Source organism: Syngnathus acus, chromosome 4 (genome assembly GCF_901709675.1).
Source record: "Syngnathus acus chromosome 4, fSynAcu1.2, whole genome shotgun sequence".
In the NCBI taxonomy this organism is placed as follows: Eukaryota; Metazoa; Chordata; class Actinopteri; order Syngnathiformes; family Syngnathidae; genus Syngnathus; species Syngnathus acus.
This window is the reverse complement of record NC_051090.1, coordinates 9475538-9499716: the sequence shown is the minus strand read 5'-3', so window position 1 is coordinate 9499716 and position 24179 is coordinate 9475538. Positions and strand designations below refer to the sequence as shown.

Sequence of the window (24179 nt, the reverse complement as noted above, 5' to 3'; positions counted from 1 at the left end):
TGCTTTCTCTTGTTGTATGACACGCACCGCACTTTGTTAGCCATGCAGTCGTTCGCCTCTTTTGTATGTTGCGCCTTGAATACGTTTGAACGAAGAGAGGCTCGTTTGAGTTGTTATGGGGTTATTTTTTATTCCCGAAAATAATAAAAATATTTTCACTAAGCAATCGGCTTGGCCTTGGCATGGTTTGCGCATATGCGGGAAATTGCCGAAGGTCTAAAATCTGGGTGACTTTCTTTAATGAGCCGGCCCATCTGTCTAAGACATTAATTACGTCGAGTGTGTTTTTAAATTGACTTCAGTGTACTGTATGTTTATTCTTGCAGAAGGTCCACGTGTTTTGTGCACACCGCGTGCCACCAATAAGAGAATAGACGTGAGGTGGAACATTAACTCTTGATTGGCCCTAAACAACAACAACACCCCCCTCCCTCCCTTCCTTTCTCGTTTTCCTCCCAGTCGTCCGTCCCATTGAGCAGCTCGTCGTTTGGGATCCTCCCTCCCGCTCCTTTTCTTCTTCGTCTTCCTCCTCATCCTCTTCATCCGTCCGAGACTGGCAACGCGATGCAAAGATGGCGCATCCGCTGCGCACATCGCTGCCTCCGCTTCTCGTCCGCCTGGCGCTGCGCTTTAGACTTTGCGCCTACTGGTCGCTCGTCGCCGCCTTTTGTGCGCTTTGCGGCGCCGCGGCGCTGCTGCGGCTCTGCTGGAGCGCCATCGCGCGGCCGACTGCCACCTTCCGCTGGACGCTGCGTGAGGCGCCACCGGCGTGTCTGCACGACACGTCCTTGGGCACACACTGCTATGTGCGCATAAAGGTAAGTGTGGGAGGGGGTGAGAGGCGCGTGCATGAGCTGTGGGGGCGTGTGTACGAAGGTTGGGTGGCGCGGTGCGTGCGCCTTGAGTCGTGATGGCTGTGGCCGTGCGCGTGTGAGTTTTGTTTTCGTCTGGGGCGCGTGCACACGTGTGCAACTCGAGTCCGAGAAGTGTTGTTGCTATTGCGTCACTAATTTAAGCAATGACGTCCACCTTATTAGGTACACTTTTGAACTAGATTCCACAAGTTTGGCACCTTTTGATCTGTAGGATGATTGGGAAAATCTGAGAGACTGAATGTCACAACATCTATTTTGTGTGTCTTGCGTCACCACAGGAGTCGGGCCTAAGGTTTCACTATGTGGCAGCGGGCGAGCGGGGCAAGCCCCTCATGCTCTTCCTGCATGGCTTCCCCGAGTTCTGGTACGTGAGCCAGTCCACAAGCACCTTTGGGCGCCTTTTATTTTTTCCCCCTCTCCCCTTAACTGTTAAAAAATGCTTCTTGGAGCATCCTGCTTCTTCAAACTCCCTCACGGGTGCAAATCCTTTAAGATATCTGTCTCAGCTGCCGTTTGGATTATGATATGATGTAAGGCCCTTGTGGATTGGGGTCAAAGATGTTGTCAGGTTGCATCGCCGTCTCTTCGCAGCGTGCAGAAGACATGCCAAGATAATTTGGTTTTCCTTTCACAACAGAAATGAACATGTCATTTGGAAACTTGGAAAAAACTCGGTAAAAAAAAATTCCTAAATGTCGCTGTCGCAATGGATCTAATCATACTGACAACAGTACGTAGCAAGATTTTTTATCTTGCCAAATATTATGGTTAGGAATTTCCCAGGAACTGTTTGTGTTAGCACCACAAGTTCTCGAGAACTTTATTTCCACCACACATTTCAAAAGTGCATTGTCGTGCCGCAGGTTCTCCTGGCGCTACCAGCTGCGTGAGTTCAAGAGCGAGTTCCGTGTGGTGGCGGTGGACATGCGAGGCTACGGGGAGTCGGACCTGCCACTCGCTGTGGACAGCTACAGACCCGAACTGCTGCTCACCGACGTCAAGGACATGGTGGAGCACCTCGGTGAGCTCGCAGAGACGCGTGCTAATGGTGTGAGGAGGCGGTAACCATAGCAACCAGTTAGACTGGCGCTTTGAGGCCTTGAAACAAGTGACAGGATGCACTAAAATATGGTTGCCGTGGTTACAAGGGCATCATGTTTGGCTTAATAATGACTGATTTCACCTGTTCTTCTGGCCTTCCTTTCCTGACAACTTGCATCTCTGATGCCTTCCACTCTTTCCCCCATCTTTCTATTTCTTTTCCTCCTTTTGTCTGGTCTTTCCTTGCCGCCCTGATGTTTTTTTTCCTGTCATTTTTGGGTTTGAGGCTACAACCGTTGCTTCCTGGTGGGTCACGATTGGGGAGGCACCATCGCGTGGTTGTTTGCCATCAACTACCCGGAGATGGTCTCCAAGCTCATTGTCCTCAACTGTCCGCATCCATCCGTCCACGCAGGTAACGCTCCATCTTTCTATTTCTCCGTCTCATCAAGGAGGAGGCTGGGCACACTACAGTGCTTTAATTATCAATGTTATGTTCCTTCCTCATCCTCACCTTTGTTGTCATCTTATTTCCTTCCCCCTGCTCCTCTTTGCCCTTGCCTTCTCCTCGTTCTTCCCCTCCCCGTCCTCTTCTTGTTGTCCTGTCATCGTTCAGACTATGCCTTGCGCCATCCCAGCCAGATGTTGAAGTGCAGCCACTTCTTCTTCTTCCAGCTGCCTCGCCTGCCTGAGCTCATGCTCTCCATCAACGACTTCAAGGTGCCCTCCCCCAACCTTGACTCTTTTCAAGGGCACAGCTCTCGTGCGTGCGTACGTGCGTGCGTTTCCTATCGTCTGTTCCATTTTAAGAGTGCATCAGAGTGTAGGCTAAAAATAGACGCATAGAGGGAGAAAAAAAAAAAGATCAGCAATCTTCTGTGGAAAATTCTTTATCCTTATGAGTATTTCTAGCCTCTTGAAGCTTTTATAGTGCAGCGCCCCAAAACAGTCTATTTTGTCAGGGTAGTTGTCATTGTAGTTGCTCGCAAAAAGTCTGCATTAAACAAATTTTCTATGATCACCAATGGACAAAAAATCCCACAAGACAATAAGAAGGCTATGAAAATATTCTTCTGTTCTGATTAAGATTAGATGTTCAAATAGTACGTGAACGATGTCCTACCATTAATATTTGCCATTAAAATGCTAAATTGAAAGGCCACGTTCAACCAAAATCTTACCAGAAGAGTGGAACTCCTTGTTTGTGTCCCAACACCACGTGAAACTAAAAGATAGCATTACATAATAGGTTCATATGGTGCTGACGCAGTGAGTGTTTGTTGTGCTATCAGCAGGAAGTCAAGAGTAGGCCAAGTAAAGTGGGCACACGCTGCTCTTCCGCCCAAATCTTTTTCTCTGACGTGCGTTTTTCTTTTGCCCTGCCACCAAGGCTCTGAAGGCCTTGTTCACCAGCCGGAGCACCGGAATGGCCCGGAAAGGAAGATGGCTGACGGCGGAAGAGCTGGAAGCGTACCTGTACGCGTTGTCGCAGCCTGGCGCTCTGACAGCCGCGCTCAACTACTTCAGGAATGTTTTCAGGTGTGGAGGTTAATAATGATTAATAGAATATTAATACATATAGTCGAATGTGAATATTAATAATGTAATAATAATATAATGTCTATTGATAATACAAATCGTCAAAGTAGTGCATGGTCGAGTTTTCATTTTGCTTTTGTTTTGCATCCCTCGAGTGTCCTTGCTTAGGAGGGTCAGATGTTGCTCTGCATGCTTTGACACGGCCCATTATCTTCATGCGTCACCTTGAACAACTCATCGCACCCGTTGCCATCGCAACACGTCACCAACAGGTGCTGCCCTGCAAAAAAATCTGGCTTTTTTATTTTTTTTGGCGGGGGTGGGGGAAGAGTGGGGTGGATAGCTGGTCTGCCGCACAGGTTCTGGGTTTGATTCTCGGCTCCGGCCCCCCTGTGTGCCCTGACATTGGCTAGCGATAAATTTATCCACCAGTCAAGGGTATGCCTTGGCTCTCACCCCAAGTCAGAAGGAAGAAACTCAACTCACCCGCTCCCCTAAATGAGGACGAACCTTGTCGTTGTCCTGCATGGCGCCCTCTAGTGTAGGATCAGAAAGAAAGTAAACATTTATTAAAGCTGAGCAAAAAGAGCGCAAATGTTATTCGGAGCACGTTTGAATTAACAAACTCATCACACATGAACGAGCCAACCATCTGCTACCCAATCTTGCTGCTGCTTTTTATAGCATAGAACAGTGGAAAGGAGAAAATGTGTTGCCTTTTACTGCTGTTGTCTTGTGTGTGATTTTTATTCGATAATTTCATGTTCGATACTTGGTACGAGTAAGTACTCGTATTGGCATCGGTCTGAAAAAAACAGTGCTATTGAACAGCGTTAGTTCTATGCTCAAGTTCCACTTGACTTATTTGTAACGGGATGTTTTGATATGACCGCAGCTCTCTGCCGCTGAGCCACAACCAGGTGCGGTCTCCAGTGCTGCTGCTGTGGGGCGAGCGCGACGCCTTCGTAGAGCAGGAGATGGCTGAGGAGTGCCGGGTGCACATCCGCAATCACTTTCGCCTCAACGTCATCTCGGGGGCCAGCCACTGGCTGCAACAAGACCAGCCCGACATCGTCAACACGCTCATGTGGACTTTCCTCAAGGAAGGCGACAGCCGCAAGGGCCACAGGAACTGATGAACGGACGGACGGACGGACGGGCAGACACTGGCGTTGCCAGGCAACAGAGCGATGACGCAACTGCCAGTTTCAAAGCACATTTTGAGGCGGACGTGGCTGAGAATGACGCAGGGACTTTTATTCACAGTGCATCCGGAATACACATTTTGTTATATTGCAGCCTTATTTCAAATGGATTGAATTCATTTTTTTGGAGGGCGTTCCAAAAAGTGAATTTAATTCACCCCCCCCCCCCCCCCCACACACACACTTCAGTCATCTATTTGGGGGTGTACAATACCTCCTGCTTTGTACCACCGCACACATTCCAAAGTTCACAGAGCCGCCATTTTGATTTTATAAATAAACACACTTCCTGTCACATTTTGTGGACTTCTTCTAAAAGTAAACACCATTAAAAAAAAGAGGTTATAAGCAAAACATCAGGAACAGAACTGGAGGTTCTGATACAAATAGAGTAACACAAAAATAAACACACACAACATGCTCACTCCACAATGTTTTATGTGCCACCACTCAAATCTCACTTCACATCAATTCTAAGTTCTTTTTGTCCTATTTAAAGTCACGCAATCAGTCACATGAGAAACATTCAAACCGATCCGACATTTCACTGTTTGCTTTCTTGACAACTGGGCCAGGACAAGAAGCGAAAATGGGGTCAGGAAAATAAAGCCCGGTCTCATGCTGAGCATCCACGGACCCAGTAGTGGTTCCAAAGTAGCACAATCCAGTGGAGTCCATGTTTGTCCCTCCGGGCTCAGAGACAAAGTGCTGTCCTTAACTTTGACCTGGCTCGATTTAACGCGGGTCGACGTCCAGCCAGCGAACTCTTGGAGTTGCCTGGGGCTCACCAAGGAAACTCCGGAAGTTCACTTGCTTCCTGATATGTGGTGCGATGTGACACTGAGGCGAAATGTGATGCGATGCGGTGAAATGTGAAACTATTGACACTTTTCAATATTTTCAAGCAGTATCTTCAGAGACAAGCAGTCAAGGGTGTACACTATTTAGTAGCCAGGTCAGGTGTCAGGCGGCGATCCCGTCTGCTTCTGCATAATTGAGCCATATATCATTAGCTCGTTATCATCCAACTCGTTAGGCCGTATTTTTTATTTTCCTCCACAGGAAGGAAACATGAAGCTGATCCGATCAAAGAGCACCTTGATTCAATTTGTGCTCATCAAAGAAAAGCTCATTCCGATCAGTACCGAGGCCAGTCCCTGTTGTATACGTTTGTTGACTTTCTGTCTCCTTCCTTTCAAGTTTGACTCATTCTCTATTATCGCCAATTCTATTCAACAATTTCTAAAATATCAACATTATTTCCAATCATTCAGATAAACACTGATTTATGCTCATTTACGTAGCTCCTTTGTGGTGTTTTGCATTACATGTTAGCATGCTTTTCGTTATACTGTACAATATATAGTTTAGTTAAACATGTAGAAGTCAAATGCTTAATTTGATTTTTACATTTTACAGTAAACGTCAACTGTGAGTGACAGAATGACAGCAGCTGACGGAAACAAACAAAGCAATTGAAGTCCTTGTCGGAGGTAATGGCCCGCTAATCTTGGGAGGCGAGTAGACGCTGGCCTCCCGGATTAAACCGGTGGCGGTCACGGCTAATCTGATACAACCCATACTCACATTCAATCGGTGATGCGTTTTCCGCGCCAGTGTGAATCTGAGGAGGGCGGGGATGTGTGTTGCTATGGCGATGAAAGGTCCTTCCAAGCAGCTGCTGATTGGCTGACACAGCACAGCACCATTTTTCCATTCCTACCACACCCGTCCTCGTTCTCCTCACCCCCCCCCCCCCCCCCCTCCTCACCCAGGCGGTCCAATCACCAGATGCATTCCACGCTGCTGTACTGCGCCTCTTCTGGAGCTTCTCGTGGGTTCTGGAGAGGAATCGGAGCAGGTGAGACGTCTGTGGTGTGGGAATGAGATTCTGATGCTTAGCTTAGCTTGGTCCTTTTATGGTTATTATTATTTGCTGAAGGATTTTAGGAAAAATGTGTGAGTGTGTGAAGGGGAGGTGACTAAAATGGTGCACATGATCCACACGCTGGTCTATGCGTGCTAAGGCGACACTGAAGTAGCCGCCTGAATAATTCATTATGGATCTTATCGTTGGCACACCGCATGGAAAACACAGACTACGTCACGAGGCATATTATTGTTATCACCGTATTAATAACTGTTCATAATAATTATAAAAAACATTACATTATTTGCTGAATTTGCATGAATGCAGTTTGGCTGCAGCATGCCGATCAATTCATTGAGTGAAGGTTTTTTTTTTCTCTGCTCAATGGATTGTGTGTGTGTGTGTATGTGTGTGCGTGCGTGTGCGCGCGCGCGTGAGTCAGTGTGCGTGTGCGCGTGCCTGGGTGCACACACTAAGGTTAGCTAAGCTAGTCAGTTCACTAATGATGTTCCTGCTATGCTTTGGACCAGAAGATTGTCGTCAGCAGCTCATTGGTAGTTGTTGTTACTTAATTAAGTGGAAGGTTAGTACAGCACATGGTGCGGTCCCTCTACAATGTTGTGTGCATCCACGTTTCCGTCCCAGGACGCTTTTGATTTATCGGTTGCACCCAGTCTGCCTTGTTTCTTTGTTTTGTTTGTTTCTCCAATGTAGTAATTTTTCCCCTACTAGATTCTCACATCCATGTTTATGTTGCGGGTAGCTATGGAGCTTATTTGTTCTGCACGAGTGGCCTCAATTGAAGATTTCTTTAATTTACCCCAAAAGAGTCCCTTCACCATCCCAATATACATTACTATTGTAAACCTTGCTTCTTTCTTCACAACAGTTCATTCTAGCATTGTTTTCCACTCCACTTTTCCTTTGGAGTCATTGTCATACACCAGTCGCCTGCCTTGTTTATCTGTCTGACTCAACAATTAGAGTCGAGCCTCGTGCACAGAGTTTCCGATTTCCACACCATCTCAAATGCAGCAGTGCCATGACATCATTGTTCTAATGTTGCCAGGAAAGCAAAAAACTCAACTGTTTGGTCCAGCGAGCTCACCCATCCAGAAAATGTTGAATATGAATCCTTTGTGCAATTAAAGCACAATTAAAAGTAATCAATAAAAATGTTAAAATTCTTCTTTTAACGCATTAGCATCAATGCTAACATTAGTACGTCTTTTGACAGGCAGACAACGCTGCGTGCTGTGCTGTAAGCACACGTACTAATTCCAGCCCTTGATTGCAGAGGTTTGCCATGTGACACAAATAGCAAAGCCAGCTTGAGCGCATCAACGTGGAATGAGCAGCAGATGTGCCGCCAAGGCGGATGAGGCAGGATGGAGAGCACCTCGCAGTCTTTTATTGATCTACATTGAGCATCAGAAACACTCAGCGGCCACTTCATTAGTACCACAAAAGCGCTCAGTGATTCTCAATTTTTTTACAATAAGTACAACCTCCAAACCAGAAAGATGGTCAGTGTGAAACGTGTTTGTTCACAAAGTGATGTCGCCAACGACTACTCCAACCACCATTGACTGTGACTCTCACACAGTTTCTGTTCTTTTGTGTCTTGAGGAGCACCATGAGTCACTTCTAAGATGTTCTCCGTCTGCTGAGTTCAAGAGTGTCTGAGTGCACTGATTCCACTTCCCGCCATGAAGTCGGATTCTCTGACAACTGTTCACCCATCGGGAGATGCACAAACCTCCAAGGTGAAGCTTACCAAGAAGCCTGGAGAGCGGACCACTGCGGCAAAGCCAAAGACAACATCGACCGGAACACCGATTCTGAACGGCACCGCTGTGGGGGCCAGGCGGGATGTCGCCGGTCCGGCTCGCTCTCGTGTGGCGAAGGAGCCTGAGAAGAAGGCAAATCCCGGGAGCAGATCCAAGACCTCCCCTCCAAGCTGCGTGTCGAGACCTCCAAGAAGTTCTACGCAACAAGCCGCCTCGTCAACGTCGAGCGGCGTCTCGCCAGAAAACGGCGGCGGCAGGAGCCCTCGAAATGGCACTACTTCCATTCCAGGTGTTGATTTGTTATCTTGACATCATTGAAACTGAATGACAGAGGTGAGAATAAGCCGTAAGCAAAAATCCCAAGTTAAATTGGTCAATCAAGTAGGTCAAGTTGGGCCAAGTCAATCAAGTAGAGCATTCTAAGGTTACGACAAGGGATGTTTAAAATTTGCCAAGTCGTGTCACTACAGCGTGTAAGCAAGCAGAGATAAAGCACTCAGGCTGCTATCGGTCTGCCGGCAGCTGCTCAACCGCAGACGTGGCCTAAGCCCTGCACAGCTGCTACCAGACTGCAGGGACTCGGTGTGTATGTGTGTGTGTGTGTGTGTGTCGGGTTGACTGAGCACTTTGAGCGTTTGCGGTTTTAGAAGCCGCTTAATCCTGATGTCATCCCTGATAGCATTATTCAAGGCCTTCTGTACACAAGCACTTGAAACACACAAAGCAGAACCTCCAAGGGTGATCACAATCCGTCCTGGTACACTAGTAAACCAACCTTCATTTTATTTGGATTTACCCTCAACTGGAAATGACATTTTGACATCTTGTCGCTGGCTATTCTATTGCTATCAGGGCAGAGCAGATGAACAGCAACTGTCCCTCTTTTGTCCTCAACATGCGCTCTTGCGGTTTACAACCGTGTTGTAGGAGCAAAGCCCAAACAGCAGGCCAAGCCACCGAACAAACTTGCAGCGACCAAATCGGATGCAACAAAGCAGAGCAGCAGGTGAGTTTGCTGAATACATTGTTAGAAATTAAACCCGATGGTTGGAATGGTTTTGTCCATCAGCAGTCCCGGTAGCAGGTCCAAGGTGAAAGTACCGCCTGGAGCAGTGGAGGCCCCTGTGGCTGGAGCAGTGAGAGCAAGGGCGGACCCCAAAGGCAAAGGAGTCCAAGACAGTAACGGTCAGATTTGGTGCATTTTACATTTGACTTCTTTGAATCAAAATGGCCTTTTAACAGCTACCTTCTCTTTTTGGCATTTAGTCACCAAGTATGGATCTGTTGGGAAAAAGCAGACTTTGCCCAGGAAGGATTTAGATGGCCCGAGATCCTCTGCGCTGAGCAAACCACACGGGGAAACTGCCAGAAAGGTCTTAACCTCAGTTTTGGCTAAATCCTCTTCTAAACCAACCAAAGTGTCTCCCACATCTACTAAGCAGCCCTTCAACAAATCAGCACCAAAACTTAAAAGTACCACAGAATCGGAGGGACCTTCAGCAAAAACTGGAGTAACCATCAGAAGTTCTAAAGGTCAGGGTGCTAAGGAAAATGGTCAAAGTTCAGACTGTAAAACTGAAGAGGTGGACAGCGGCGGCGCAGGGGCAGATAGCGCTGCGGAACTCGTGGCACCATTGCCACCAAAAGGCCAAGATTCCCTCAGCCCCCATCAGGACTCAACTTCTTCCGTTGTCCAGAAGACTGACCAACAGTCCACAAATGGCGCGAATGAACCTTGCGTAGCGCCGCCAGCAGTAAGATCCATTGCCGTGGTTAAAATGTCTGACAGCCTTACGGGGCTTCAGTCACCGAGTACGCCTGGCGACACCCCCTGCAGTGGGGCAAGTACCAGCACTCCCTTAGAGGACTCCTGGAGTGGCGGCATCCACCCACAAGTTAGCCCTGCATCAGAAACTGGCAGTACGCACTCAACCTCCTCGGACGACATCAAGCCCCGGTCGGAGGACTACGACGCAGGGGGTTCGCAGGACGACGACGGGTACAACGAACAAGGCGTGTCCAAGTGCAGCACCATGCGCTGCCACGACTTCCTCGGCCGCAGCAGCAGCGACACCAGCACACCTGAGGAAATCAAGATGTACGAGGCCGGCACGGTGCTGAGAGTGGACGTCCGGCTGCGTGGCCGGGAGGTGGAGACCACCAGCGAGGAGGAAGGCGCGAGGCCACGTCCCCGGTCGTGGTTGCAAAGGGAGGAACGGTCAGTGACCGCCGAGACGCCTTCCAGCGTGCCTGAGCGCCAGACTTCAGAGGAGGAGGACGATGATGAAGAGGAAACAGAGGAGGAGAGATCAGAAGTGGAGGTGATCCCTAATCAGGGTCCGACCGAAGCCTCGCCGCCCTTTCAAGGGATCATCAACCCGGCCTTCGATGATGACGCCGCGGACCCGGAGAACGAGCAGCCGGACTTTCAGTCTACATCCAACTTCCGCCGCTCTGTTTTGCTGTCTGTGGATGAGTGCGAGGAATTGGGCTCTGAGGAAGGCGGTGTCCAAACCCCTCAAGACCACGACGACGGAGCCACTCCGTGCGACGTTTTTGAGTCGGACTCCGTCACTCCACAATGCCACCGCGCCCCTTCCCATGAACACTCCATGACTGCGCACCAGCCGCAAGGTGAGGAACCGCAAGAAAGGCCCTTGAAGTTCCTGACGGAGATTCAGGAGACGCAAAGCCAAGGGACCGACGGCCCTCCGCCGAGCACCAATACCACCAGAGACCCCCCGCCCCAGGAGCGGCCGTGTCACCTGGACCTGCGGCCGCCATACACCGATGGAACCAAGAAGACCGACTTACACCTAGACTTAAATGAGCCGCACAAGATGGGGGACTCTCCCTTACAGTCTCCAGCAGGTAACGTATGATCTATGGACTCTCCCTTGCTCCTCCCCAAAACCATTCTCTGCGCCTGACTCTTAGACCTGTACCCACCATCCCTTGTGTAGAAAGAAGGATATTACCACTTCAGACATTCAAGTTCAAATTCAAATCAACTCGCATCTCCACGGCTAAACATCTGCTCTCATCGCAATGCATTTGAATTTGCAACACTGATATCCTGAATCAGATCCCGCCGGTGAAGGGGCGGGGCCTTTCTGACAAGCACCCTTATATACAAACGCTTTCTCTTTGTGGTTCATTTCAGACCACGCTGCATATTTCCATGTCCGAGATTGCCCCGTGTAGCATTTTAGTGGTGAAATGCAACAGAAAAACCCACGAACGACACCTGTTAAATTGTCTAATACAGGCTCCGCCTCCGACCGAGTTGTTTGTTTTAGGTCATTAGCAAAGCATGGGAAAATCCCTCAAGGCTTTTTAGGCGATTACGGAATCTCACCCAGCTTTAAACAATTTTGAACAAGCTGGAAAATATATGAAAAAATATCAAACTTTGACCTCTGTAAATATTCTAAGGTCAATTCTTCCTCTTTCTGCCATCTAGCGAACTACAGTATAAGTAGCAAAATTTAAAAGAAAAAAAACAGTGCTTGTTAAAATGCTATACGTGATAACATCTTTCAAATAAATATGTATTTTTATTGAAAAAAAAAAAGGTAAATTGTGTAGCAGACAAAAAGTCAATTGAACTAAAGAAAATGTTGAATCTCCTGCTTGTTTAAATTGTGCACCAAGTTGTCTTTTGTTTTGTTTTTGGTCTTTTTTTATTGTTTGGCTCTGCACACATGCATGCTGCTGCTTTCCCTTACATCCATTTTATTTATGTTGGTCAGTTTTGGTATTAGATTTGTGTCCCGGTGTTTAAAACAAGAAACAGTGTTGTTGTTGTTTGCTTATGCTGGCACTGTTCCTCCTGTATCGTACATTTTGTCCCCTTCCTTTCCGTCCAAATCCTCAGAAAACTACAACACAGTTTGCCAATGAGAAGAGTATATAGTCATGCAAACTAACTTTATTTTATATTTTGTGACACACATAATTTCCATCCAATGCATGGCTTATTGCTTTGTTTGAGCATTTGGATACAAAAAAAAAAAAAGATTTCAAAGGTGGTTTTTTTTTTCTGTAAAAGGGGTGTCCAAATTCAGTCCCAGGGGCCATTTTGTGACCCCCCACCCCCCCTTTCAAAGTCAAGTCAAAGTCTGCTTTATTGTCAATTTCTTCACATGCCAAGACACACAAAGAAATCGAAATTACGTTCCCACTATCCCACGGTGACAAGACATAGTACACAATATACATACAAGTAAACAACACAAAAAAAATAACTCTCAACCCCTGCTTAACCCAGGCATTTTTATTCCTTTATTTATTTGTGAGTTGCTGACAGTGATTTGTCTCTGAAATGTTAAAAAACAAAAAGATGCACGGGGCTGTGACACAGTTTGTCATTTTGCAATATTGTCAATTGTTTTTAGGCGACATTGCTTGTGACAGATTGGATCTAGGCGACGGCAAACCCGAGCAGACTCCGTCCAACAAAGCCCTCCTCTCCCCCATTTACGAGATGGACGCGGGCGACGCGTTCGTGCGCCGCTCGGACAAGGACACAACGGGACAGGAAAAGTTTGAGGACAAAGGCAGCGAGTTTGCCAAGCGGGACTGGAGTCTTCTCAGGCAGCTCCTCTCGGAGCAGGAGTCCAATCTGGGCGTGATCAACCCGGTGCCAGAGGAGCTGAACCTGGCACAGTACCTCATCAAGCAGACGCTGTCTTTGTCCCGGGACTGTCTGGACGCCAGGTGCTTCTTGTCCCCGGAGAGGGAAACCTTCAAGCGCTGGGCCGAACTCATCTCGCCTATGGAGGACTCGTCCACCAGTATCACGGTGACCAGCTTCTCCCCGGAAGATGCCGCCTCGCCGCAAGGGGAGTGGACCATTGTGGAACTAGAAACACACCATTGACCTTGCGTCCACACGTGTGAAAAGTAAAGGCATATTTCATCTTGGTCCCCGTTTATTCTAAGGATTTTTTTTTTTTTTTTTTTTAAACCTCAGGCAGGTTCATCCACCTGATCTTCTGTACACATGTTCACACCCGATCGTCCTAATCATTCGGTGTTCTAATCGATTCTTTTCGGGAAAACTGGCTACAGCCTTGCATTGTGTGTTGTGTTACCAAATTAAAGATGTGTGTTTATGTAGAGCTGGAATGGTTCCTACGGTCAAGACACGTAATACGGTCAAATTGCGGAACAAGCCTGGGTGGGTGGGGGGAAGCGTCTCAAACTTTTTTCAGTGACGTACCCCCTTTGAAATATTTCTTCAGCCAAGTACCCCCTGACCGGCGCAACACATTTCTGGTCGAAAAGAAAGAGGTACAGCATTGTGCCATCAGTGTTTGATTTATTCAAGTTAAACAACTTGTGGCAATGTACCTGACAGACATACTTATGTTTCAGACATTGCATAGAGAAACACAAAAGATAAACAGTAAACAGTGACCACCAAGAAGGCATAAACCCTTTCAAAACTCAAATACTTTATGCAGAATCCTGCTCATTTATATGAATCGTTCTAATCGTAATAATCTCTTGCAAGGAAATAAAATATACATAACTAAAAATGTGTACCGGCGGTATAATACCGCAATTGGTGTCTCCGCCGTCTCTCATGATAGATAGCTAACTGGCTAACACAAGGGGCAGCTAACAGCTCTCTTTTTTTTTTTAAGACTTTGTTGTGGATATTCGTTTTACCGAAATGATCTCATTTCTTTTGGTGATGGCGGCTGATGGAGAAACGAGGTGGACGACAACTATCATCATTAGCACTTCACTGCAGGTACGCAACGGTCAAATATTTGTTGACTGTATCCGATATCTGTGCTTTACCGTTGTACTTCGTCAATGATAACTTTTTAACTTTTACCTAGTCAAAAAAAGACATATTGTACCTGTATACATATCTTTTTACTGGAGAAAACGAATTTACATTTCTTTAAATCCAAGGACACTTTCTGTAGTTCTGACTCGACAGAGAGTAGGTCATTTCTGCTCCTACAAGTATCAAACTGGGAAGTTTTAGTATGACTTGAAGACATTTTTGATTTTGCTAATGTTTTGTTTTGGGTCCCCCCTCAGAGTCATGAAACCATAAGGCTTCTCCGTGCTCAACAACACCGAATTCGCCTGTCAGACAGTGTGGAGAGCGGATCTTTCATTTTTCCTCTGTCTGGTACAACCATTTCCAAATGCTCTTGTTATTAGCCCTAGCAAAAGTCCAAACTGGTTTTCTGTAGATTCGTTTGCATTCTAAATATAAACGGGTGTGTGCTACTACGCATAGGGACAGCCTTCAAACTGGTGGAGCCTGAAAATGTCAAAGATGAGTCGGCGCTCGTGAAGCAAATCCAAAAGTTTGCGCAGGTCCACCGCAATAGTTTTGTGCTGCTGGACGCTCCTTTCAACGGGAAAAGACAACTGGACATCCTTTCGCTCATCCAGCAGAAGTAAGAAAATGTCACCGAATATTAGCCTGGGTTAGGGTTTCAAACTGGGGCAGCTTTCCAGAGTTGGCTTGTTAAGCAATGAGCCGCCAAACTAAACGTGGAGGAAATGTGTTTTTTCATTATTCTCGCTGCAGAACTTTGACTTTTTTCTCTTATTTTCCAGATTCTTTGGCAGTCACCTCCGCATCTTCCCAGTGCGAAACAATAGCGAAATCCTCAAAGGAATGCTGACTATTGCAAAGGTTAGGCTACATTTGCACTTTGGCCACGGCCGGCCCTTTTGCCCGAAACTTAGCTCACCGTAGGATTCAAGCCATTATTGTTCTTCCAATTGTATACCTTTTCCCCTCCGCACAGGCCACGAGCAAGCCTCACGTGAACCGCATCCGGCACAGGATGACTCTTTCTAAAACTCACATCATAGAGAGGAGCCCCGTGTGGGACATGCTTAAAAAGCTCACCTAAACACCAGGGCGAGCGTCAAACATTTCAAACGTTATCGTTTAAACAAATAACGTGGTCGGGTTGAGCCGGTCTGAGTTTTTGTCCGCCGCAGTCTTCTCAGAGGACAATGATTCTCTCCGTCAGGTCGAAGGTCACGAGATTGCTCTGTGGAACCTATGTTCAAAGTAAAAAAAACAAAAAAAACTCATGTGATTTAGTGTATGCATGTGTGCGTGTTTTTTTTTTTTTACCTGGTGCTTTACCTCTGAGGACATTGTGACGGTCTTACTTTGGAGGGATATGCTGGTGCAGGATGACGCTCTGGCCGCTAGAGGGCAGAAACGTCACGCAAGTCATACTGACTTAAATGAATCGGGAGTCGCCGTGTGCGCGCGCGTGCGCGCATGCGTGACAAAAAAGAAAAAAATGAATCATGAGAAAGACGTAATGTAATCTTACAAAATGTGTTTGTTTGTTTGTTTGTTTGTTTGTTTGTTTGTTTGTTTTGTTATGAGGAGGGAATTAGTCTAGCAGGAATCCGTGTCGTTAAAAAAGTAATGTAATCTTACAAACTGTGTTTGTTGTTTTTTTGAGGAGGGAATTAGTTTAGCGGGAATCAGTGTGCTTAAAAAGATTTAGAACACTCAGCGGAAAATGTAGTCATTCTATCAACAACCCAGAAACTTGTTAAGGCGTGGCGGCAGCGGCCCAGACCCAACCGGCCATCCTCTTCCAGCTGGCACCGGAAGCTGAGCGACCCGCTTGCGCAGGACCCTCGGCCCCGAGCCAAGCCAGGACGCCCGACCGACCCTGCGCCAGCCTCAGCAGCCCTGTTTGAGCGCAGTGCACTTGGAAACGTGGTGCAGCAGGCGGCACCCGCCGGTGAGCTGCCTCAAGATGCGGGGGGGCAGGCACTATACCCAATGTCTCGGACAAAGCATCGGGCGTCGCCCGTGACGTCCGGTAAGTTCTGCAGGACTACACGACGAAATAAACAGCTCGTCCAGCTTGTTACGCTCATGTGCGAACCCACCGTGGTCACGTGAGGGTGCGATAGCCGCTCGGATGTGCTCGCACGAAGGCGGTCCTACCAATAGGCACACTAGGCTATTGCCTAGGGCGCCAGTTGGGGAGGGAGGGGGGCGCCGCAACCACTCGAAAAAAAAAACGAGTAGTATTATCCATCCATCCATTTTCTGAACCGCTTAGTCCCCACGGGGGTCGCGGGAGTGCTGGAGCCCATCCCAGCCGTCATCGGGCAGTAGGCGGGGGACACCCTGAACCGGTAAAAAAAGGAAAAAAAAATCTACATTTTGTTGGTGGTTGCAACCACCCCAAAAGAAATTGTGGTCGTACAAAAAATAAATAAGCCACTGGTTTATTGGGAGGGATAGAAAACCATATCCCCAAGCCTCTACAAAACTTGCACTTGTGCACTTGTGTACTTGTGCACCCCAGCCTCATCCGTTCCTTGCGAGAGAGTGTTCTCCAAAGCAGGGGAAGTCCTTTCTAAGAGGAGAAATCGCCTAAATCCCAAGACCGTGGAAAAAATATTCTTCTCGAATCAAAACCTATAATAACAGTTGCACATTCACAAGCACAATCACAAGTAGTCAGTCATCTTCATCCATAAGCACATCAGTCTTTCCTTGTTAAATCACAGCAGCCCTTCAAAACAACATTTGTTCCGTCAACGTTGTTACTGTCTGTAGATATTGATGGTATTTACACTTTGAAACACGATATTCTACTTCCTACGCGCGAATGCACACGCAGAGAGAAATTGTAGATATTGATGGTATTTACACTTTGAAACACGATATTCTACTTCCTACACGCGAATGCACACGCAGAGAGAATTGTATTTCTTTGCATCATGAAGCAAAATGTGAAGGTGAATGTAATTCTCATTGAATTACTCCTGTAGCACGCAGCTTTGACCAGCAGGAGGGTTTGCATGCCTCGAGAAATGAACCTATTTGAGAGCCGCTTGGTTGGAATGCCTCAAACCCCAATGAAGCCTCGCGGGCCCGTCGCCTTTAGGCGAAAGGCCACTTGGAGGACGCGTGTCGTCCGTCGCACCCCCTCACCCAGCCCCCGCCTCCACCCCGCTCGCCACAAAGCCGCGCAGCGCCTCCAATCCAGAAAGGCCAAATATGCAGAAGACTCGTCAACTTTCAAAGCGTGCTTTTGGGGCGATAATGACGAAAGCATGCAGCCTTTGTCGGCTTTGCTCCCACGTGCTCGTCCTCCGTCCCTCGGCCGATCAAGTGAGCCGACTCCGACATACTGACTTTTGTCGCCTGCCGCAGTCGACGCATTCGCCAAAGGGAGGAAACACCGCTTGATCGCGACCAGATGGGGCCGTCCCGACTGCTGCTGCTGCTGCTGCTGCTGCTGCTGCTGCTTCTGCCGCCGCTGCCCCTGGTCTCCTCCGCGGCAGGTAACGCGCGATCGAGCCAGCCAGCGCGCACACAAGTTGCGGAGAATGGAGACAGCCGCTCTTGCCTGGGCCAAGGGAGGAAGCCGTCGCTTAGCTGACGCGCAGGGCCGGTTTTTGCCATGGGCAATATGGGCGACCGACCGCCCAGGGCGCAATACGCTGAATAAAAAAAATAGCCACTTTTCCAGCTAAGGAACATCCCAAATCTGTTCAGTCTGCGCCCTTATGTCACGCACGTGGTGTCATTTTGCTGCTGAGAGTCGGGTCGATTGTATCTGCAAAACGTTTGTTGGGGGGGCGCAAAAGTAGCCAGGACCACCTCTCCTGACGCGTCTTATCAAATAAAACAGGTGGGTTGACAATGGCCAATTCTATCCCGCTATTGTTGTGAACGCGACGGAGTGAAATTAAAGCGTTAGGGCCCGCATACATCTTCAAAGCTCCCGTTGCTGCATGTGACCAATGTCTTGTCGCACACACACACACGCAATGTTTAACAGACTTGATCAATTCCAAAGTGGATTTGAGTTCAGTGTTGTTGGCCGGACGGTCCAGTTGTCGCTACTTTGGCACACGAGCCGCTCCACGGTCGAATCAGCACTTTGAGCAGTCTTGTTTGCCTACTTGGACTTGAGTGCAGAGCCCGCTCGAGTGACACTGCGTCGTTCCTTTGTGCTTTTCCAGCGGAATGCTCGAGCGGACAGGATGCAACTGTGAGGTGCAAGTGCGAGATAAGCAGTGACCTCACATTGAAAGCCACAGGAGTCCCACCTTCTACAACAGTCAAATGGCAGAAGGGCGCGACAGAAATCCAAAATGGTGGCAGGTACACCGTGACCGCTACAGAAGCCGAGCACTCCCTGAAGATCGGAAGCGTGGTAGACGGCGACGCCGGGGACTACACTGCCAGCTACGCAGGCAAAACCCACACGTTTACTGTCCAACCTTTGGGTGAGTCTGCTGTTGCCACTCGGGCGACTCGTTAAGAAAGCGAAACAAAACCGCGCGTTTATTCTTGCCAGTGTAAAGAGGCGCCCATTATGTAACGATTGCCGATTCCTCCCAAAAGGGGTCGCGGCCCGAAAGAGAACTTTTGGTTTGAGGAAGACAAAAGTTGCCGCGTCAAACGGCTTTGCACTGGAGTGCGTTATGTGTGTCTTTGTCGCCCGAGTCAGCAAGCTCAATGAGTACTTTTTGCTTAGCAACTTGGACCCGAGTCGTGCGTGCGAGTGACACCTGTGCCGCCTCTGCGCTTCGTTCTGCCAGTTGTGTGCACGGTGGCTGGGGACACCGGGACGTGCACCGTCATTCAGGGCAAAAACGTCCGATTGAAGTCTGGAAAGCAAAGCGCCGTCGCATGGTTCTTTGATGCTGCCGCTGTTCCGGCGGTGTGGGGCACGCCTGTCGCCGGTGACTTGGACATCATTGACCTGGTGAAGCAAACTCATGAGGGGAAGTACGAAGCCAAAGACAGCACGACACACGCCACAATCCATAAGACCATCACACTGGATATTACAGGTAGGTTGCATGTCACCGACAAGTCTCGCGGGGCCTCGTAGTCAGTCGTTTTCGCCAAGAGCGCCCTCGGGCCTTTCCGAAGATGGCGCCGATGGCCGTGTCTCGCTCCTTCGCGTGGTCCCTCAGTGGGGGACCGCGGCGTCCAAAGCGAAACCAAAAAGCCAGCTCACGGGCAGAAGGGTGGCGGGCAGGCATCGCAACGAGGCACCAGGCGCTTTTGCGGCTCAAAGCCCTCGCCAACGGCTCTTGGGCTCTGAAAGGTTCTGCTGCGTCCTGCCATTCCGCCTTTTCCACAGTCCCCCAAATCTCGCAGCCGGGCGGTGGGAAGGACCTGAGAGAGGGCAACGACAGCAAACCAGAGCAGTTGGGCCGCCAGGTTGAGGTCAAAGCCAGCAGTAGCGGCATACCGAAGACAGGCACAGAATTGACCCTGGAATGCGTCGTCACCGAGAACGGAGCCCGCGCCGCCGGCGTCACCACCTTCGCGTGGCTCAAGAACGGCGACGTGATGCTCCACCGTACCGGTGCCACGGTGGACTTTAAGCCCCTCAAGAAGATGGACGCAGGCACATACGCGTGCAAGGTCGGCACAGACCTGTCGAGCGGCTACGTCTTGACTCTGACTGGTGAGTAGTGGCGACGGCCTTGTGGCCCTGTGGGCTTGTGGCCCTGTGACCTTGTGACCTTGTTTTTGCCTGTCTCCCGTCTTTTGCAAGGGGGCGGCGTGGCGGCGTCCTACTCGCCGGCGCTGCTGCTGACGCTGAGCCTGCTGCACGCGCTGCTTTGCCTCTTGTGCTACTAGATAGCGGAACGGCGCCCAGCCGCCAGGTCGGTCGGCGCACCGGCTCCACTTCTCCTTGCGTGCTCTGCTGACAAAGGCGCCGTTTTGTCTTTGTGCTTGTCCGCAGCTCGTGCCCGGCCGGGAGACGTCAGCTGGGGAGCCACCGCCGTCGCCCTACGAGCACCCAACCCAACCCACCCACCGCTACACACAAAAAAAGAAAGAAGAAAAGGTGCAAAAAGTTGAAAAAGAAAAAACAGTACTCTTGGTTGTTATTGCTTCTTTCTTTGCTCGGGGAAGTCATCGGCCGGCCGGTCGGTGTTTTTGTCTTTGCGGCATTGTCGGGTCGCCGCCCATTTTCAAATAGTCACGGGAATAATGACCCTCCTCCCTCTGTATCTGTTGCGCTCGCCGCCCGCGATGTTTGGGAGAAAGCAAAAAGCCGGCGTGTCGCGTAGGGCGGCCTTTATATGGAGGGGCACGTGAAAAGGCTTCCAAAACAAAGGCCGAATAAGGTTCCTTTGGGTGGGGATGGTTGGGCTAACTAAAGCAAAGTGTCTTTTGGATTTTGCTCCTTTGCATGCTGTCTTTGGTCTTGTTCACCTTTTTTTTTCTGCTAAAGCTAATAAAAGCATTCAATGCACACCTCCGTCTCTTTATTTTGCCCGCCCGCCTTTTCCGGGCGACAAGGTCACCTGATGCTTTGAAACGCGGCACATTGAAGACGAATGCAAAAAGTATGTGTCCCGCACTACGGCTGGCATTCGTGGTCGTCCCGCTAGAGGGAGCTGGCGTGCAACTTTTTCGGGCAAAGGAGCGTACCGTTGGCGTTTTGCCTTGTGCTGACCTAAGGAACTACACGTCGAACAAAATTAATCATAAAAGTGACCCGACGTTTTTTTTTTCTTTCTTTTGCAAGATGCGTAAGGTATTGGGCCTTAGCACGATTGATTTTAACCTAATGCAGTGGGCAAGCTGTTGCACAAAGACGTCCGTTGCGGATTAAAAATGACTTTCCCGCATATTGCACTGAACACAAAAGATAAGACTCAGCTCATTCTTTGTGTATGTGTCGGTGTGTATGTGCGTGTGTATTTTGGGTACAATAGAAACACAATCAGGGACTTCCCGCCGTCCTGATTTTCCATGAATGGGCTGCGTTGATGCGTGTTTGAACGATGGGATTTGGGAACCATCTGCCGCTAGACTCGGTACAGTGCGATGAAAGCATGCCACAAAAGCTGCACCAGAGCAAATACAAGTGCAGCTTGTCCCTTTTTAATTAGGAGCTGACAAGCTCTTGTTTTCACACAGCTGTCAGAATGGAGAGTTTTGTCCGTGCCTTTATTATGCTTGGGTATTGCTTTTGTTCCCGTATCATTATAAATGTGCCTTTATGATAATAAACAAAAATATTTAATTAGAAGAAATATATATGTTTTAGCGTTTAATGGTGCCTTTTTACTAGATGGTTGGACTTATTAGGTCCATAATGCTGTTGTGCTGTAGGTGTCACTGTTGTCATTCAGAGAAGCCAAAGATTGCGGCCAAGTGCACAATGACTACATTGAGGCGCGACCCGTTATCTGATGAGTTGCTGTCACTTTACTACCCTGGGGTTTCAGCGTACTTTTTTGGACTCGTTTGAATTAAAATACCACGGCGGGAATTGCTGATGGTGGTGTGGGTACACTGCCTGTATTGTGTGCCAACATTGTGAGTTCGATTACCGTATATGACGGTGTGAATGTCTGTGTGTGTGACACACACACACACACACACACACACACACACACACACAATTATAATAAATAAAATACATAAACTAATACGGTGTTTATGGTTGTGTTCATCTTGTGGACATTTAAATCAGACACTGGAGCTATGGGCGTGAATTTGACGTCAGATACAAGCCTGTAGTTAGATCAACAAGGTTCGTTTCGCTGCTTTAGGGGGCGTTCATAATGATGTAAAAGTTGGTATAGGTGACCCCTGTAAGTTTTGGAAAACTCAGCGCGTGTGCCTGATAAAGTTCTCACCCTGACAGACCATTCCCACCAATTTACCCCCAAACTGTGTATCTTGAGTCCTTTTTTTGATGCACCTTCTATTTTGACGACTTGCTTTGCCTATGTAGTCCACCGTCTCGGGAGGAATCCTACGGGAGTGGGAGAAAGCGTCCTATGTGACCTTTTAGCAAGAGCCAGGTTTTAAGTGAACGCTTTATCCAGTCCACTTCCCTCACTGGCCTCAGCAGACCACCAACAGCTCGCTTGGCAAGTAACACACACGCATGCACACGCACACACACACATTGAGACTCTCTTAGGAATCCACCAAAGATACATGTCGCTTTCTAAAAATCTCGTCAAAGATTTGCCCACTCTGCCAAATAAAAGCAATTCAAATGACTCGCATGGCATTCCGTCATGGATGCATAGCATTGCAGTTCAAGTGTGACGTACTTTCCATTCATTCATGATGTCCTTTCTTACTTTTACAGCATTCATCTGCATCTGTTTGTTTGTTGTCACAAGGCATGACAAAAAGACGGCAAGTCGAGTGTAACGGAGCTGATTTGACATCAGTCTTTTACTGCCAGAATATCATTTTAAAATGGGAGGGGGGGGCTTTTGCAGGGACTCCCCCAGTGGCCTTGAGAGCTAATGGAGTTAGCGCTCTCACCAGGGATGCTACTCACCTATGCCCCCTTTTTGTAAAAGCTTTAGCCCTGTAGCAAACAATTGCAGGGAGGGGCCAGCTCGGAAAGAGAATCATCTTCCGCACCTCTCAACATCCTTGTCATGCCGCTTTATGTTTTGGCGGCGAGGCGAAAGCTCCCCGGCGACTGCGACGGCATCCGTCTGCCATCGAGCGATACCGACACGGTGTGAGATCTCGCCGCGTCTAACTTGTGACTCTCCTTGTAAACGCGTTGCCGATCAATACACACTTCGCCCAGACAACCTAGCAGATGCAGCGTGATCCTTGACAAGCGCCGATCAATATGGCTGCGCTCCGAATCCCTCACTCACTCGAGTGTTTGCCTTTTGGTACAACTGGTTGCAGACTCGTGTCTTCGATCTATCTTCAAAAGTAATCAACCGCGATGGAAATCAAATCATGCTTAATGCCAAAACAAAAAAGCCTTTTCTTGTTTCTGGGGTATTGTTTAGATTTTTGGGCTGAGACAAAACAAGATGGCGTAAGATGGGTAGTTTGTTATGGAAGGTTGTCAGCCGACTGTATTTTGTGACAACAGCAATGTAATTAAAATAAAAAATGTACTTAATTCTTGAACCAACATTTTTGCAAATGCCCACATACATTTTTAATCTTAACTTCTTGTTGTACAAGCTTCCTCTCGAACCATGAGCTCCTCCTTCCCAAAAATCTGACTTGACCCCAGTAAAATTGTGACTCTTGACAGCAAAGAGCCAAATTTTGAATTTGGAGCGCCGTCTGCAGTTCAAACTGCCCAGCGCCTCCCCGAGGGAGGCCGATCGAAGATGTTACATGTGAAGTGGCTGTCAAGACGATTCTGTCAGACGCTGTTTAAAGATGCTGACACACCATGTTTGGGATACCCGCGTCTTGTTGCAAGTGATGGCAGGCTTTTAGTCCCGTTTCTTTCTTTCTTTCCACCACCACTCCCCCTTCCCCCTCACACCCAAACTGCCCTGATCCGTTTAAATGTTCACTCGAGTGCGCCGAGTCCCGTTTCACCTGCCACACGCGTCTCCTGACACTTCCTGCCTACTCAAGCCTTCCTTTTCAGGTCATGTGCCCGCAACCCCTTTGACTTTAATTGAAGACTTTTTCTCCTCAAACTTCTGCTTCAAAAAATACAGCAGGGTTTTTTTTCATCGCGTAAAGAGCAGGCTGATTGAAATGAATGACTTCCAGGGATAAACCAAATGGTCAGTTTTTGCTGCAATGCTTTACAGACTACAGACATGTAATGGCGCATCCTCAACCTGAAATGGCCGCTTCAAACCAAAAATGTGACTTTTGACTTTTTCCTTTTTTGCTTCCTCGAACCAGGAACCTTTGACATTTCAAGCCAGAACCCAAGGCTCTTTTTTTTTTTAAATAATGCAGTTTGGATCGTTAGAATGTCAGAGTCAAGTAAGCCAATCATGATTTGGTGACGGCACTTCCATTTGGCCACCTTCGAATCACCACCGATTTGTGCACAGCCCTACTGAATTGAACATTTTCTGAGGGACCGACTTTTTTTTA

General features: G+C 48.3%; 3 protein-coding genes and 1 long non-coding RNA gene across 6 annotated transcripts; all 4 read left to right on the top strand.

The window, feature by feature from the left end:
- The first annotated feature begins 449 nt into the window (after positions 1-449).
- Positions 450-4955, top strand: ephx4 (epoxide hydrolase 4). The gene is made up of 7 exons (XM_037250306.1): positions 450-818; positions 1154-1239; positions 1739-1896; positions 2203-2331; positions 2533-2636; positions 3307-3455; positions 4351-4955. Exons 1-7 carry the CDS (start codon positions 573-575, stop codon positions 4589-4591), a joined length of 1113 nt encoding a protein of 370 aa, XP_037106201.1. The 5' UTR covers positions 450-572; the 3' UTR covers positions 4592-4955.
- Positions 4956-6415: 1460 nt separating this feature from the next.
- Positions 6416-13443, top strand: btbd8 (BTB domain containing 8). 3 transcript variants are annotated; one of them, XM_037250223.1, is made up of 6 exons: positions 6416-6521; positions 8160-8609; positions 9248-9326; positions 9390-9505; positions 9587-11191; positions 12718-13443. In XM_037250223.1, the coding sequence occupies exons 2-6, from the start codon at positions 8240-8242 to the stop codon at positions 13200-13202; spliced, it is 2655 nt and encodes an 884-aa protein (XP_037106118.1). In that variant the 5' UTR covers positions 6416-6521; positions 8160-8239; the 3' UTR covers positions 13203-13443. The 3 variants fall into 3 exon arrangements, with proteins under 3 accessions (XP_037106118.1, XP_037106119.1, XP_037106117.1); XM_037250224.1 differs by lacking the exon at positions 6416-6521 and adding an exon at positions 7047-7113 and having other exon boundaries at positions 9393-9505; XM_037250222.1 differs by lacking the exon at positions 6416-6521 and adding an exon at positions 7047-7113.
- A 501-nt stretch (positions 13444-13944) lies between these two features.
- Positions 13945-15213, top strand: LOC119122140 (uncharacterized protein C1orf146 homolog). The gene is made up of 5 exons (XM_037250346.1): positions 13945-14081; positions 14381-14474; positions 14586-14748; positions 14912-14990; positions 15106-15213. Exons 1-5 carry the CDS (start codon positions 14001-14003, stop codon positions 15211-15213), a joined length of 525 nt encoding a protein of 174 aa, XP_037106241.1. The 5' UTR covers positions 13945-14000.
- Positions 15214-19887: 4674 nt separating this feature from the next.
- Positions 19888-20580, top strand: LOC119121887. The gene is made up of 2 exons (XR_005097778.1): positions 19888-19984; positions 20065-20580. It is a non-coding gene; the product is annotated as an uncharacterized LOC119121887 (long non-coding RNA).
- Positions 20581-24179: the final 3599 nt, after the last annotated feature.